Raw genomic sequence first — 17295 nt, forward strand, 5'->3', positions numbered from 1 at the left:
ATATGGAAAAAGGTATTCCATGCAAATGGAAATCAAAAGAAAGCCAGAGTAGCAACACTTAGACAAAACAGACTTTAAAGTCAAGAATCTTACAAGAGGCAAAGGACACTACACAATGATCAAAGGATCAATCCAAGAAAAAATATAACAATTGTAAATATATATGTACCCAACATAGGAGCACCTCAGTATAAAACACAAATGTTAACAGTCATGAAAAAAGGAGAAATTGACAATGACACAATAATACAGGGGGAGTTTAACAACACATTTATATCAATGGACAGTTCATTTAGACAAAGAAATCAATAAGGAAACACAGTCCTTAAACGAAACATTAGACCAGATGAACTTAAATTGATAGTTACAGAGCATTCCATTCAAAAGCAGCAGATTACACATTCTTTTCAAGTACACATGGAACATTCTCCAGGACAGGATGTAAAAATGAGGAAGTTACTGGAAGAGTTTCCTCGTCAACTCAAGAACACACTCTCCGTTTGTTCATAAGCTGAATTTCAAAGACCCATCTCTGTCCCTCTAGGTTGGAAGACCAGCAATTTGCAAGAAAAAACAGATCTGAAGGCCACAGAAAATCTGCAAACCCATCTAACAGGATACAAAGTAAGTACCATTAAGTTTGCGGTCAACAAACTTCCTAGTCCAGGGCACTCCTGATAACGTAAGTGAAACATTCTTAGGGGAAAGCACTAGCAAGGAAAAGTAAAGGCATTCCTTTGGGGACTTTACAGTAGTGACAGAGAGCAGAGCCAAGACACAGCTGTTCTCAGGCCTGAGGGCAGCCAGGCTCACTCACCAGCCTAATAGCTCTTATACTTCATGTCTGTCCCACTGCTTAACTCAGGTCACTACTGCCAAGATGCTGCATGTGCAAATGCTAGGGGTCTGGGGACTACCCCTTGACTCTTGAGAGTCTCTTGGACTGCAAGGAGATCAAACCAGTCAATTTTAAAGGAAATCAACACTGAATATTCATTGAAAGAACTGATGCTGAAGCTAAAGCTCCAATACTTTGGCCACCTCATGCGAAGAGCCAACTCATTGGAAAAGACCACATGATCCTGGGAAAGATAGAAAGCAGGAGAAGGGGACTACAGAGGATGAGATGGTTGGAGGGCATTACCGACTCAACCGACATGAATTTGAGCATGCTCTGGGAAATGCTGAAGGACAGGGAAGCCTGGCATGCTGCAGTCTGTGGGGTCACAAAGGGACAATACTGAGTAACTAAACAACAACAAAAAAGGGACTACTACCAAGCTTATCAGTGAACACTTTTAACTAAAGAAGTGGTAAAGATAAATGCTCCCTCCACCACACCCAACTCACCTTCACCAGGAAGAAGGACACTCCATATGTCCGAAGGGACCGGGCCAACTTGACATACTTGACTTTGGCTTCTATTTCGCTCATCTCCCCACAGTTCTTGTGCTCCTACAAAAGTGACAGAGGCAGGGACCAGTTACTGCAGCTCTGGCCACACGTGGACTTAGTGAGAGGTACCACTCCACATGGCGTCTATTTATTTGTAGATGCGTGTCCCTGATGACCGAGGGTCAGAGCACACAATAAGCGCTAATGCAAGGCTTCTTAACTAGAATGTGAGCCCAAATCCCCTATAGGTTTTGCATTATAGGGAACAATTCATGCATGTGCAGTGTGACAGGAACAGGGGCCGTAACTGTAACCTAATTTTCAAAGCATTTTATGTTCCAAAAGGTTCAGGACCAACACTTTAAATGAGGACTAGAGAAATGTTCTTGTCCTGGGAGAGCTATCATTCTAACACACAGGCAAAAGATAAAATTTTTCAAACAGCATGACATATAAAAGCCTAGACATCTCAGTGTGTGGAAACAATACTGGATTAAAAACTATGTTTTATACACATGAAATTTATCCCTTTCAATTTATATTTACATTTCAATGCCAAAGAAGACTCTGATATTTTGGATTCACTAGAGTGAGTGTTTCCTGGCAAAGGTGATGACAAAGCTTTTCTTACTGGTTGCCTAGAATAGATAACTGAATTTTAGAATAAATCTGGATTTTTAAAAAGACACCAGTTCCCAGATTCTAAGGTGCAAAAAACAAACCTCAGGATTAAAAAAAAGCTCCTTGTAGCTTCTTCCTTGGTACATTTTAATGGAAAATCACCTTGTTTCAATGCTTCAAAGATAATGTCTTTGAAATTAAATGTATGCACATTTTTCTCAGAAGGGCTAAGTAACCTTTAGCAAGAAGGTATGGATTAAGATAATAAATCTGCCCAAAGTAGAACTGTCAGCTCCTTTACTCCTGAGTCACTAATCATTTATTATATAAGTGGAGTACAAGCAGGAGATCTGAAGCTTTTATGTACAGAGGCCCCTCTCAGACTAATGAATGAGGACAGGAAGTGAGGAGAATAACAAAGCTCTGAACATTCCCAATACCTGAAATATTCTCTTTTCAGCTCCTCTCTGCTTGATGTATTCTTTGGGCAGGAATTCTTTCAGACTGAGAGAGAGAGAGTAAAAAAGGTAAGGCATTTAATCATACTCTATGATGAGAAGGAAAGAAAAAGAGACTTTTCATAAAACTCACAGTTAAGTCCCTAACTCTCAGTATTTTATGGTATAATTAATAACAGACGGCCACATCCCACAATGCACTTAAGTAGAACACAAATATAAAACTAGTCTGATAAAAGGGTCAAACTATTATAACATAGTTCAAGAAGAAAGAATGTCCTGAAATATTGTAAAGTAACAAAGCAAAGCACCCTAGAGTGTACAGTATGCTAGCTTTTGGGAAAAAAGGAGAATATCCATTTTATACTGTATGTATTTTTAAAATATTAGAAGGGCAATTCTAGTACAAATAAAAATGATTCTTCATGGAAAGAAGGAAAAAACAGGGAGAAGGGAACATGGATGGAAATTAAACCTTTGAATTTTCCTTATACTGTAGTCTTCACTTTAGAACCAAAGGAAATCACAAAGAGGGTAAAATGGAACACATAAAACTCTAAAGCAAATTGAAACAAATGAACTGAACAGCTTAGATACAGCCTAACTTTGAAAAACAGTCTTTGACTATATCCACCCCAATGAGATATATCTTAAATATAAAATGGACAATAGTAGACTTCTTAAATCATTATTTTTAAACTAATATCTACTCTTACCCTAAATATATACACAAATACACATACTGTAAAATTACTATATTACATTATATAAGTAGATGTTATAAATAACTAGAATAAAGTAAATGAGTAATTATGGTAGTTGTTAGAAATCAAGATTTTTAGCATGAAATAGATAAATAGCGCAAAAGAAGTTAAATGAAAATCTTGCACTCTTTCATTTGAATGCAAATACTGACCTGAATTCGGATTCACTTTTCCTTTTCTGAAAAACTTTTCTAGTTCTGTCCACTGCAGAAGCTAAGGGCAAGGACAACTGGGTGGAGATGAGCACCCTAGTGGATCAGCCAGACGGCCTTCAATGTCAGTTCCAGTAGAAAGAATCCTTGGAGAAATGACTGACTCTAGCTTTGGGACAGGAGATGTATAAAATGTTTCTGGGGCTTCCTGTGCCTGAGGATCAAGTGAGTAAAGTGAAAGTCACTCAGTCGTGTGCGACTCTTTGCAACCCTGTGGACTATATGGTCCACGGGATTCTCTAGGCCAGAATACTGCAGTGGGTAGCCGTTCCCTTCTCCAAGGGATCTTCCCAACCCTGGGGTCTCCTGCATTGCAATCAAGGAAGTTATCAAAATGACAATGGACTGACATCAAGGGATAATCAATTGGACAGGACTGAGCACACACCCCCACACACACTAACATGATTTTTAAAACCTCATACAAAAGAAGAGAAAATAGAACAATGAACCCATTGCCCAGACTCAACAATTATAACTCATGACTCATCTACTTCCTTACCCATATTAACTCTAATGGATGATTTTAAGGCAAAGCCCAGACATCATATAATTATTTTTATGTGAGGGGCAATTTGTGTCAGAAAGAATGAAGACTTGCAATGGGTCAAAAAACAGGTATGTAAAATTCAATAACGATTCTTAGAAATAATCATTGATCACCTTAAGAGGTCACTAGGGCACAAGTTCATACTGAAAATTGATAAAGGAAAAGAAACAAAGCTAATAAATGCAGAAGGAATAATAGAAGTCCAAAATGATCATTTCACAACTCTAAATGAAATAGTCAATAGATCTAAACAAGCATGAGTGGCTGCTAAAACCAGTAAGTGACAAGTCAATGGGGGACTTTATAATAGATGGATGTCTGATCCAAACCAAATGATCAATTTTAGCAAAGTGGGATAACCACACAACACATGCCATCTGACAGATAAACCAGGAAGTATATAGTTTCACCTAGAAGTAATCTTGGCAATAGAGAAAAAAAAAAGTAAATATATAACTGAATATGAATTTCTTTAAGAATCCAGATAATATAAGCTTACCAAAAAACCTCCTAATAGCTTAAAAAAAGAGAGAGAGAGAAACATGGTAAGTGATACTACCAGGATACTATGAGCCAAATCCCATTGTGGTAAATATTATAAAAATAACCCAGGTTTTTCAGAAATAAATGGATTGCGGGTGGAGGTAAAAAATTTGACACACAAACAGATTAAGAGAGTTTGAGGGAATGTATTTATGGGGTGTCACTGGTAAAGAATCTGCCTGCCAATGCAGGAGACACAAGTTCAATCCTTGATCTAGGAAGATCCCACCTGCTAAGAAACAACTAAGCTTGTACCCCACAACTACTGAGCCTGTGCTCTAGAACCTGGGAGCTACAACTACTGAACCCACGTGCTGCAACTACTGAAGCCTGCACACCCCAGGGCCCCTGCTCCGCAGCAAGAGAAGCCCAGGCACAGCAGCTAGAGGGTAGCCCCTCTCACAGCAGCTAGAGAAAAGCCTGTGCAGCAATGAAGACCCAGCACAGCCAAAAACAAATGACTATTTAAAAGAAGAACTGAAATCTGTTAGTAGAGAAAGAAAGAAGAGGTGTATTATCAAACTACAGTAACAAAGATAGTGTAGTACTGACATCAGAACAGAACTAAGAAGCCAGAAATTAACCCTTACCTTTACAGACAACTGATTTTCAAGAGTGCCAAGATGAAAGTAACAAGACGAAAATAATGTTTCTTCAATGGGAAAGTAACAGTCCTTTTAACAAATGGTGCTGAGACAACCAGATATCCACGTGCAAAACAATGAAGTTGGACCTCCTATCTCACATGACACATAAAAATTAACTCTAGGACCTCCCTGGTGGTCCAGTGGTTAAGAATCCACCTGCCAGTGCAGGGGACAGGGGTTCAATCCCCGGTGTGGGAAGATGCCACAGGCAGTGTGGCGACTAAGCCCATGTGCCACAACTGCTGAAGCCCGTGAGCTCCAGGGTCTGTGCTCCACACCAAGAGAAGCCACGGCAATAAGAAGTCAGCACGCTGCAACTAGAGAGTAGCCCCTGCGGGCCGTAACTAGAGAAAGCCCATGCGCAGCAACGAAGACCCAGGGCAGCAGAAAACACATAAATAAATAAATGATAACTTTTTAATAAAGACTGCTATAAAAAATGAACTCCAAATGGATCACTGACCTAAATGCAAGGGTTAAAGGTTTAACTCTTAGAAGAAAAAGGAGTAAATTTTTATGACCCTGGGTTAGGCAAAGGCTTTTAAGATATAAAACTAAAAGTACATGCAGCAAATGAAAAAAAGCAAACTGGACTAAATAAAAATCTGAAAAACTGAACTGCAAGAGAAATCACTGAAAAAAGTGAAAGGCAACCCACATACTGGGAGAAAAAAGTGCAAATTATGTATCTGATAACAACTAGTATGAAATCTCTTGCAACTAATGATTTTTAAAAAAAACAATTTAAATGGTCATAGGATCTGAACAGTCACTTCTCCAAAGAAGATATAAAAATAGCCAAAAAGTCTGTGAAAATATTCTCGACACCAGCAGCCGTCAGGGAAACACAAAGAAAAACCACAATATCACACCACTGCATAGCCAGTAGGACACTGCAATAAAAAAAGACAGGTCATAACGAGTGTTGGCGGGGGTATGGATGGGACCCTTCACACATTGCTGGTGGGGATGTAAAATGGCACAGCTGTTGTGGAAAATGATTTGGTAGTTTCTCAAAACATTAAACAACAATTCTACTCCTAGGCATATATCAAGGAAAAGTAAAAACATATGTCCACATAAACATCTGTACATGAACGTCCATCATAGTATTATTCATAATAGCCAAAAGATGGAAACCACTCAAATTTCCATCAACTGATGAATGGATGAAAAAAATGTAGTTGAGCCATACAGTGTAACTTTATTTGGCAATAAAAATGTATTAAGTATGATACATGCCATAATATGGAAGCACTATGCTAAGTGAAAGAAATTCATGGCAAAAGACTGCAAATTGTTATGTTTCTGTTTATATGAAATGTCTAGAATAGGCAAATCTATAGAGGCAAATAGGATTAGAGGTTGTAGAGGTTGGGGAATGGAGAGGGGGATCAGGGGAGTGACTGCTAAAGGACACAGGGCTTATTTTAGGAGGGATACAAACATTCTAAAATCAGGTTGTAGTGATTAGGTTGCACAATCTTGAGAATACACTAAAAAGTGCTGAAATGTAAATTGTAAATGGGTCAGTTGTATGGTATGTAAGCTCCATCTCAATAAAGCTGTTCTTTAAAAAAGAAAAACATCAACCACTGTAGGCCTTGTTTGGCTCTTCATACAAACCAAGTATAAAATGACATTTTAAATACTATGTGGGGGAGAATTTAACATAAACTGGGTATTAGATGTCATTAAAGAATTGCTGCTAATTTTGTTTGGCATCAGGATAGATTTGCAGTTAGGCAGGATTTTAATTATTTAAAAATTCTGTATGTCAGGAAAACATACGTTAAGTATTGACATGTGAAATGGCATGCTGTCTTGGATTTGCTTTCAATCACACTAGCCAGAAAAGGGGGCAAGGGGCTTCCCTGGTGGTCCAGTGGTTAGGAATCCACTTTGCAATGCAGGGGACGCGGGTTCCAAACGAAGTCAGGGAGCTGGGATCCCACATGCCAAGAAGCAACTAAGCCCCAGCACCACAACTTCTGAGCCCGCACACCGCAACTAGAGAGTATGTGCACCTGAAAGAAGGATCTGAATGACTCAACAAAGATCCCACAGGCCACAGCTAAGGCCTAATGCAACCAAGTAAATAAATAGACAAAAAAATATTTTACGAAGGGGTCAAGTTACCGTTCTGGCTACATTAAGACCTGAATTATGATGCCTCTTCAACCTGTAAACTGCACCTATAGAAAAAAAATTCTGAATACATTTTCTGGAAGGTTGGGGATCTAGGTTTGAGCACCAGCAGAATACTCAAGCTTAATCAAGAGACCCCATGTCAGTCCACAGGAAGGAACCTAGGAAACAATAGGCGGCAGCACCTTAGATGCTGTGACTATCGTTAAGCGGCCATGGGGACAAAAAAGGTCTGACTCAGAGAAGACTGGAAGACATCAAATGTCACAGAGGAGGAAGCTGCGTCACAGAGAGATCAGGAGGCTTGGTTGAGGTCACAGCAGCAGAGAGCCTCTGACCTCCAGTTCAAGAGCAGATGCGTGTGAACCCAGGGTTGTTCCAGGCTCTCCCTGGAGCACACGAACAATGATAACCAGGAAGCATCATGGTGGGCCACTGCTGGGAGACTCTGGACTGCAGCTCCCAGAGTATCAACAAAGGAGGCCTGGCAACGGGACCATGGGCCCAAAAAAGGGGCCCATGCCAGCCCCCTCACAAGAATGACTGTTACTAGAAGACCACCAGACGGTGGTATCCACTGGTCAGGCCAGGGTAGAATATGTTGGTCATTTATGGTGAGAAAGTTCTGTGTGGCAACAAGCTGCCCTCGGCTCAGACTCTGCCAACTAACACTCCCATTCTTTGGTAGGAAGGGAAAACAACTCGTAGAAGCTTGCACTGGAGGTGTGACCCCTGATGTTGCAAGAGTCAATTTAGGGGTAGTGTACTGCAAAGTGCGGGTTTCCCTGGTGGTTCACATAGTAAAGAATCTGCCTGCAATGCAGGAGACCTGAGTTCAATCCCTAGGCTGGGAAGATCCCCTAGAGAAGGGATAGGCTACCCATTCCAGTATTCTTGCCTGGAGAATTCCATGGACAGAGGAGCCTGGTGGGCTACAGTCCATGGGATCACAAAGAGTCAGACATAACTGAAAGACCAACATTTCACTTACTGTATTTTCAAATATGAAATGAGGGAGCGTGCGTGTGTGCATGCATGTGTGTGGGATGTATTCTTCCCCAGTAAATCAACAGCATGCACAGTGTCAGCAGGAAGCCAGAAAGAGCAGGCAGTCTGCCATCATCACTGCCTGCCAGCCCACGGGGGAGCAGTTCCAGCTCGGTTGTTTTTTCTGATTACTAGACCCAAGTATGGAAGGTTCCTAAGCGTGCATGTGAAATCTGTTGGCCTTCTCTGAGAAAATGGGTCAGATGGTCAAATCTGATTGGAAAATTTTCTCCTAATTAAGCAAGCACTGGCCAAGCCAAGTCCTACCCACTGCCTCCTGAAATATTCCCACCTTAAAAGGGCAGCCTGCAAACCCTCTGCCAGCCTCGTATGTATCATCTTTGCTGAGTGCAATAGTAACACTGATTACTAAGACAGCAGACTAGTCAGAGTTCCTCTCACACTGTTAGATCCATGGGAGGCTGAAATCTGCAGCCAACAGACTCTCTTCTCATGAGCTCTACTTTTGCTCTGGCTGAGTCAGTTGTCTTTCTTCTCCCATTTGTATTGATCTGCATTTATTCTCCAATCTCACTGCTGGCTGTGTATCACATAATTATGCAATAAACCAAAGTAGCCCCTAAACTGGGGCTAAAATAGTCCCTAGAACAGTACAAAAGAGAGCTCACCAAATGCTTCCTAACAGTAAATATTTACAAAAAGTTATTAGATATAAACAAGACATGTGAACTACTAAACAGAAAAAAAAAAAAAAAACATTAAAATTTAAAAATAGTCTGTCCTCAGATTGCTTCATGATTGTCTTTATAATTCTCTTACAGATAACGTGGTATATCCAACAAAGATAATGGAGAATCCTATCCAGGTGATCCACACCAGGAAAAAAAGTTGGTCCTGTATCCAAAGACTGGGAAATAAATGCCTACGTTAAAAGTTAAAATACAGGGTTTCAGAGAGGTAGAAGCTTAGATTCTGTACTTTAAGTGACTTTGGGGGATGATCCAAGAAACAGTAAACCATGTTCATAGGGGGTTTTCCACTACCAACAGCTGCCATTTATTGAAAAGCAAATACTGTTTCAGGGGTTTTACATGCATAAATAACTAAACTCTAACAAAAGTTTTTAGAAGAAAATATTTCAACATTACAGTTTTTTATACATGGAACAGGAGGCTCAGTGATTCTAAGGAAGTTGCCCACAATCATAGACAACAACTTAAGCCTCATCTGTGGGCTCCAGAGACCATGCTCTTAGCCACTTAGCACTCTGATCTCCCCACATTACCCTTTGGTCAAAAGACATACCATATGATAGGTATTTGAGAACCTTGGGACAAAGAAACAGAAACACCCAATCAGACAATGGCAACAATGACCATAGTGGTGGCAGTCAATTTTTTAGAAATGCCAAGAGGCAATGAATAAGGAAGGGGAATGTAATAAACACATCTGGGGGAGAGGGGTCTGGATTCAAATCCCAGACACTCACTTAACACTTCATTTTCTTATATCAAATGTAAGCTGCTTCTATAAGTAATTCCAAAAGAGGCATTCTAAAGATGTTCTCTGGTCTCAAAAAAAGGGCCAAGTACATGGGAGGCAGCCACGATTTGGGAAATGTTAACCACCTCTCACCTGTCCCAGAACTCTCATCTAGAAATTGCACCACCACAGGCAACTCCCATCTCTCTTAGCTGGTCTTATCACCTGGGAAGCATTTAAGATTCCCACCTAGGAATGGTGCTGCTCAATGAAAACAATGGCTGCCCTCTCATTCCTGGGGAAGGAGGGCAACAATATGAACATAAAGCAGTGAAGAGGGCTTCCCCGGTGGCTCAGTGGATGAGAATCCGCCTGCCAGTGCAGGGGACACAGGTTCAATCCTTAGTCTGGGAAGATCCCACATGCCTCAGAGCAAACTAAGCCCACAAGCCAAAACTACCCATGAGCCTGGAGCCCGCGCTCCGCAACAAGAGAAGCTACTCCAACGAGAGGACCACACCCTGCTCTCTATAGCTAGAGAAAGCCCATGTGCAGCAATGAAGACAAAGTGCAGCCAGAGTTTAAAAAAAAAAACGGCAGTAACAAGTCTACCAGCACACAGTGGGGCTCTGAAGAGGAGAGGAGACATGGTTCAGAGGGGCAGCAGAGACCGTGTCACTCAAGGACACTAGAACACCCAGGTTTCCTGAATCCAACCTTTATGCTGAATCACCAAATGACTAATAATATTTCAAATTTGGCATCACATAAAGTTTCAAAGTGTGGTCCGAGGACCAGCAGCATCAGTACCACCTGAAAACATGTAACACGTGCCAGTTTTTAGGCTTTGTGCCAAACCCACTGAATAAGAGGCTCTGAGGTAAGACCCAACAGTGTGTTTTAACAAGCCCTCAGGATACGCTATACGCTAAAGGCGGGGGAGCCACTGATCTAGTGGGCTGAAAGCTTAAATGATGGAGTTGGATACAAGGGATTTAAATCTTGGGTGTAAATCCAGACTCAAAGATGAAAATGTGACTTACGAATATTGGTCAAGTCCTGGTTAATTTGAAGTGATAAAGTACGTGGAAGAAAACACTGGTTGATTTGGAAAATAGTTACAGAGGCAAAAAAGTAGAGAGTGAAGATCACACAGAGAAGGCACAGGCAAGGCTCTGAGGACCTGTCTCAGCCACACGGCAGTTCTGTGCTCCTGAACCAAACCCAGTGCCCTTCAGTGTAAAGATGGGAAATCCCACAGAGGCTCAAAGATAGTCTAAAGACGAATGGATAAAGAAGCTGTGGTGCATTTTCACAATGGAACATTACTCAGCCACAAAAAGGACCACGTTTGAGTCAGTGCTAATGAGGTGGATGAACCTAGAACCTGTTAAACAGAGTGAAGTATGTCAGAAAGAGAAAAACAAATACTGTACACTAATGCACATATATGGAATCTAGAAAGATGGTACTGATGAACCTATTTGCAGGGCAGCAGTGGAGACACAGACATAGAGAACAGGCTTATGGGCACAGGGTGGGGAAGGAGAGGGAGGGACAAACGGACGGAGTAGCATGGAAACATTTACACTACCACATGTAAAACAGACAGCCAGTGGGAATTTGCTTCATGACTCAGGAACTCAAACTGGGGCTCTGTGACAACCTAGAGGGGTGGGATGGGAGGGAGGTTCAAAAGGGAGGGGCGTATCCATATCTATGGTTGGTTTATGCTGATGAATGGCAGAAACCAACACAATATTGGAAAGCACGTATCCTTCAATTAAAAATAAAAATAAAAAATAAATAAAATAGCATTATCACCAAAAAACTAAAAAAGCCAACTAGAGAAACCAGGGCATGGGCAGTGGAGAGGAGAGGAGACAGACAGAACTGGGGAGAAATGAAGCTGAAACTCTTGCTTTACTGTGGGTTTGAAAACAGAATCTACAGCCAAATGATTCTGACAAAAGCACACACAGAAGACCGACTACAAAGGAGGAATATGTGTTTGAACAGATGCCAAGAGGAAAAACTGACTTAAGACTTGTACTGTGTCAAAAGCTTTGTTTGTTGACAGTAGAGTTATCTTGAGTTTGTGGGGGGAAATTTCGAGGTCCACTCTAAAGCCTTCCTCAGAGACTCATGCCGGGGGTGCAGTGTTTTCTCAGTGAAACACTCCTAAGGAACATGCTAACAGGATGAGGGTAAAACCAAGAATGAGGGAGGTTCCCCCTGCCTGCCTGCACCTAACCATTGGACCATTTCTCCCTGAGGCATCCAGAGTCACAGAACCTTTGTGCCTGACCTCCAAGGTCTCCTAATTTTTTCTTTACTACATGGTATATATCCAACCTTAGTGATTACAAGCTTCTATCACCTCACACAGACTACAGCAACTATCCTTTTTAAAGACAGTAACTGTGAAAACATGAAATATAAAGTATATACCTCAACTTATATACCAATCATCAAGGATAAATACATGTTACCATAATGTCATATTTGCCTTATGATTGTTACTTCTCTGTTTTTAAAGAACAAATTACAGATTTAGCTGAAGTCCCACAACATCCTTCTTTCTCACCCCATAGGTAGTCATTTTCCTGAAGGTAATTTCCATGCATGGTTTATGATGATCCTACCTCTCCTTGTGTCTATAAACAATACATTGTTTCTCTTTGTATTTTTAAATTCAACAGATTCATCTTCTAAGATAGCATTTCCTCTGTGCTCTAGTGTCTTCATACATTAAGATGTGTGTCCATCTGAGAGACATGAAAAAGCCATATCCTTATTGATTTTGCATTCTAGATTGCTTATGAGGCTGAATATCTTTCCCTATCTTTACAAGTAAGTTGAATTTCCTCTCCTCTCAAGTGCCTGTGCATTATCTTGATCTTTTTCCCTAGTGAGGGTGCTCAGTCACTCCGTCATATTTCACTCTTGTGACTCCCTGGACTGTCGCCAATCAGGTTCCTCTGTTCATAGGGTTTCCCTGGCCAGAATATCAGACTGGGTTGCCATTCCCTTCTCTAAGGGATTTTCCTGATCCAGACATCCAACACACCTCTCTGGCCCTGGCAGGATTCTTCACCACTGAGTCATCTGGGAAGTCCCATTTGGAAACATTTTTTGCTACTATTTTAACTTTCATTAAGGCAAGTTCCTCAAACTTCAGAACTCCTACATCACTCTATGTTAATAATAGAGTATTTCAATTACTATAGCTTTCTAAGAAATTGGGATTAGTTATGAGTCTTCCACATATTTTCACACATACAAATATACCTATATATTTATATTTCAGTCCTACAGATGAATACCATGGTTGTCTGGATCTAGGTGATGATAAGCTGCTTTAATAGACTGATCTTTCTTCCAGAGGCTGCTTTCTCTTAACAGTTCTGATAAATTTCTCCATAGATTGAGTGAATTATCTATGTAGATAAACCTATCACTTGCAACTAACAGTTTCATTTTTCTAATCCTGAAGTTGTTTCTTTTTCCTTTCCTTATTTCATAACTTTTTTGTTACTTATTATCTCCCTCTCCACTAGAATATAAATTCCATCAGGGCAGGAATGTTTAACTGTTTTACACTGCTGTATCCTCAATGTCTAGAGCTTACCAGGTAGAAGACATGAATAAATTATTTATTGAACAATGAATTTTGCATTCCTGGAGAAACCAGTTATAACTTGCAGTTATAGGTAAACACAAGTCATGCTGGACTTTACTAATTTTTTATGAATCTTAGGTAGGACCCATATTGAGTTTAAAATTTTACTGGTTGGTATGCAATTCAATTTTGCTATCTTGATTCCACTAGCTTCAAGGTAAGGTGAGGAAATTTTTTTTTCCTCTTTCTGTTCTCTGAAACAAACTGAACCTACTTTTTGTTTTGTTGTTTTTTGATTCACTTATTTTATATTATGAAGACTATGTCTTTCAAGATCATAGATCCATCCAGATTTTCTAATTATCCATTTTTGTCTATATCTTCAACTTTTGGCTTCAAATTTTCATTTCATTTTCTTATAATTTTTAAAATCCTTATCTGAAGTTCTGTCCCTATAATTCATTACTAATGTTTATTTTTGCCTCTCTCTTCTTTTGTTTTACTTGACCAAATCTACCAGAGATTTACACATTTTATTAATTTTTTCAAAGAGTCAGCTTCAGGTTCTGTTGATTCTCTCTGAAATTTCTATTTCATTATTTTCTCTTGATTAAAACATTTTCTTTACATTATTTTAATTTTGTTCTACTTATCACTTCCTGAGGAAGGTATATTAAATTATTCCACTAAATTTGTGTCTCTGAAATCCCCTGTTTCTCTTGCACCCATTTTCCCAACAATAGAGCAGATGGGGAACACTAAATAATCCTTAAATCCCTGAGAACTCTGAGAATCATTTAGTCGCTGATTTTCATTTTTCTCAATAAGTACCTTCACTAAGGTGCTACTGAGTACAGAAATCATTAAAGGGTTTTAATAAAGGTTAAAAAAAAAACTCATTAAAAGGTCCATAGTAACTACTGTATGATCCAACAATCTCACTCATTGGTCTATATCCAAAGAAATTGAAATCAGGGTCTGCAACTCATGTTCATTGCAGTATTATTCAGAATAGCCAAGATAGGGAGACAACTTAAATGTCCCTTGATAGATGAATGGGTAAAGAACATGTGTGGTAGATATTTACAATGAAATATTTTCCACCATAAGAGAGAAGGAAACCCTGCCATTTGTGACAACACAGGTGAACCCAGAGAGCAATATGCTAAGTGATATAAGCCAGACAGAGAATGACCAAAACTATATGGTATGACTTACATACAGAGTTCTTTCTTAAGCCATTCTCACAGAAACAGAAGATAGAAATGGTGGTTGCAAGGGCTGGGGGAGAGAGGTAAACAGGGTAATACAGGTCAAAGTGTATGACATTTACAGTACGAATCTAGCACACAGCATTACAACTGTAGTTAATAACATGGTATAGTTTACTTAAAAGTCACTGAGTCGATAAGCATTCTCTACACACACACACACAGACACACACAATGTGAGGTGATGGATGTGTTTGTTATTTCGAACTTGGTAATCATTCTATATGTATACGGACATCATATCATCAAGTTGCATACTTTAAAATATACATAGTTGTCAATTATTCCCAATTATTCCTCAATAAAGTATTTTTTTTTAAAGGTCCATAGTATGCTGACTTTGGGCACAAGTGCTACACAAATTTTCAAAAAATTAAAAGAAAATTAATTTTATAGTTAAAAATTTTTAAAAAGGGAATTAAAGTCATTAAACATACTTCCATGTACCTTACCCAAAAGTTATGTGACTAAAGTCTCTGCCTGACTTTATCTTCAACCAGGCTCTGTGACAAGGCCAATCTTCTATTTTTTTTTTTTTTAAATTGTGAATTGGTCAAAGCCAACAGTATATATGAAAGCAAGATGGTGAAAAACAATGACTAGCAGACATGGTTCAGTCACAGTCACCAGGGACAGCCCAGGGAACCTAACCCTGAAAGGTCTCAGACTGTCCAACATACAGTCAGGGAACTGTGATCTCGCTGTTTTATTTAAAAGGAGATGAACATTCCCAGGCAAGTTTTTACCTGTAATGTATGTGCAATAATATACACAATTAAACATCTACATTAAACAAAAATGCCTCATTACCTAGACTAAATTTGGCCTAATTAAAGAGTAAATCAAATTCATAAGAAAAATAATTTCTACGAGGCACAATAAGCTTGTTTTAATCTGGAACCTGAGTAAGGATACACATACCACTAGAGGCCTGAGCTCTATACCATAATCTCAGAAACAAGAAAGTTGAACACAATTGCTTAACCTTGGTGACCTCACACTATTAAGAGAAGGTACATCTTTAATAGAGTGTAGGTGCGAGGCATTTGATAGCCCGTAAGTCCCAGGAGACAGTGTATAAGCAACACCAGTGTTCTCGAGCTGCATGTAATCCACACACAAGCAGTTGGTGGTGTGATGATACTCACTGGGATGTAATAGGCACAACTAGTAACAGAGCAAAGAGACCAAAGAACCCTGTGATCACATTTTAAAGTACTTTCCTAATCTTGCTGCATACTGGGAGGCCAGGGAAGGGGGCAACTTTGCCCTCCAAGTAGACATCTGTTTGTAAAAAATGTAAATCCCAATGTGAGGAGTCAGAAGCTACCTGCAGAAAAAGTCTATGTAACCATGAACAAGCCACTTCTCTCTGCTGCTGCTTCTGCATCCATAGCATAAAATATACTGCTTGTTCAATTGACAGGGAGGCCCTGAGAATTATCTGTCCAAAAGCTCCAGAGAAAAGGCGTAAATAAAATGACCAGGGTAGCATCAGTTCAGGCACCCAGTGAAAGGCTGAATTTGGATCACCTTCTGATCAGGGCCACACAGGCTCACAGGTATGAAAGCTTAAAAACTAAACATGTAAAACTTTTTGGTTCATTGATCTCTTTATTTTCTCCCTTGCTTCGTCAGTCACTCAAACAAAGTACATTTCCTCCCTCCAGGGCTTAATTAGTTTTTTGTGTTCTCAGTTTCCGTGGCCATAATCCATAGTTTATGATACCAAACGTATCTGAGGGACCGAAGGTGGGAGTAACTAAAAGCTCATGTGTACATGGTTTTCTGGAAGGCATCTGGGGTATAAGAACAGAGAAAGGCACATTTCCAAGGCTCCTGCAGGAAGGAAGTCGGACCAACTGGATACAAGTGGCCCTGAGAAACTTGGCCAAATGACTCATTTGGAGGATGCAGAACAAAGTCAATGACAGGACCTGCTTAGAGCTAGTCTCAGACTCAAGGTCATTATATGGAATACTGTAAGACAAAGCATCACTTTGGAAGGGCTCCCTGGGATTCATCAATCCAAGGAGAGAGTTTTCTTTTTTTTTTTTTTTAAATAACAACTCAGTTTAGACCCAACAGCACATGGCCCAGGCATTCTCTGCCACCAGGAGAGAAGTCTGATTTCCTTTTGACCTCAGGGCACTTGCTGGTCCCAATTACTTTCCACCAAAGCAAAAGTGAGGTCAGGGGCCAAATAAGCAGTTGTTATTGTCTCCTTTCAATACACTCAGATACAACATGATGAATGACCTATTTAATGCACATCACATTGGTGTATCCTACAGAAAAGATGACGCCTACCCAGCCCAGTCAGCATTCCTGTCAGATCCCCATTTGCAAAGCCTCTACAAGCTGCACTCTAGGTGACAGCATGATTTTGACCAGGTTAAGACTTCCTGTAGTGATATTTTTGGCTTAGCCAAATATTGCCTCGGATCTAAGAGGAAGTGGAAGAGAGAGAGAAAAAGGGGGGGAAACCAGATAAAGGAAAGAAATATTATCAGAGAAAGAAAGAGACAAAATCCCTGGAGAAGCCCACGGCAGAGCAGAGGGAAGATGACCTCT

General features: G+C 40.0%; 1 protein-coding gene across 8 annotated transcripts in view; it reads right to left on the minus strand.

Moving 5' to 3' along the window:
• TLN2 (talin 2) overlaps positions 1-17295 on the minus strand; it is a 481890-nt gene that overhangs the window by 173689 nt on the left and 290906 nt on the right. For all 8 annotated transcript variants that reach the window (XM_070469184.1, XM_070469188.1, XM_070469186.1 and 5 more), the window contains 2 exons: positions 2457-2520; positions 1351-1455 (listed from right to left, as the gene is read on the minus strand). In XM_070469184.1, coding sequence (XP_070325285.1) covers positions 1351-1455; positions 2457-2520 — 169 coding nt within the window. The remainder of the gene's footprint in view (positions 1-1350; positions 1456-2456; positions 2521-17295) is intronic.

The sequence above is a fragment of the Odocoileus virginianus genome, chromosome 6 (genome assembly GCF_023699985.2).
Source record: "Odocoileus virginianus isolate 20LAN1187 ecotype Illinois chromosome 6, Ovbor_1.2, whole genome shotgun sequence".
Lineage (NCBI taxonomy): Eukaryota > Metazoa > Chordata > Mammalia > Artiodactyla > Cervidae > Odocoileus > Odocoileus virginianus.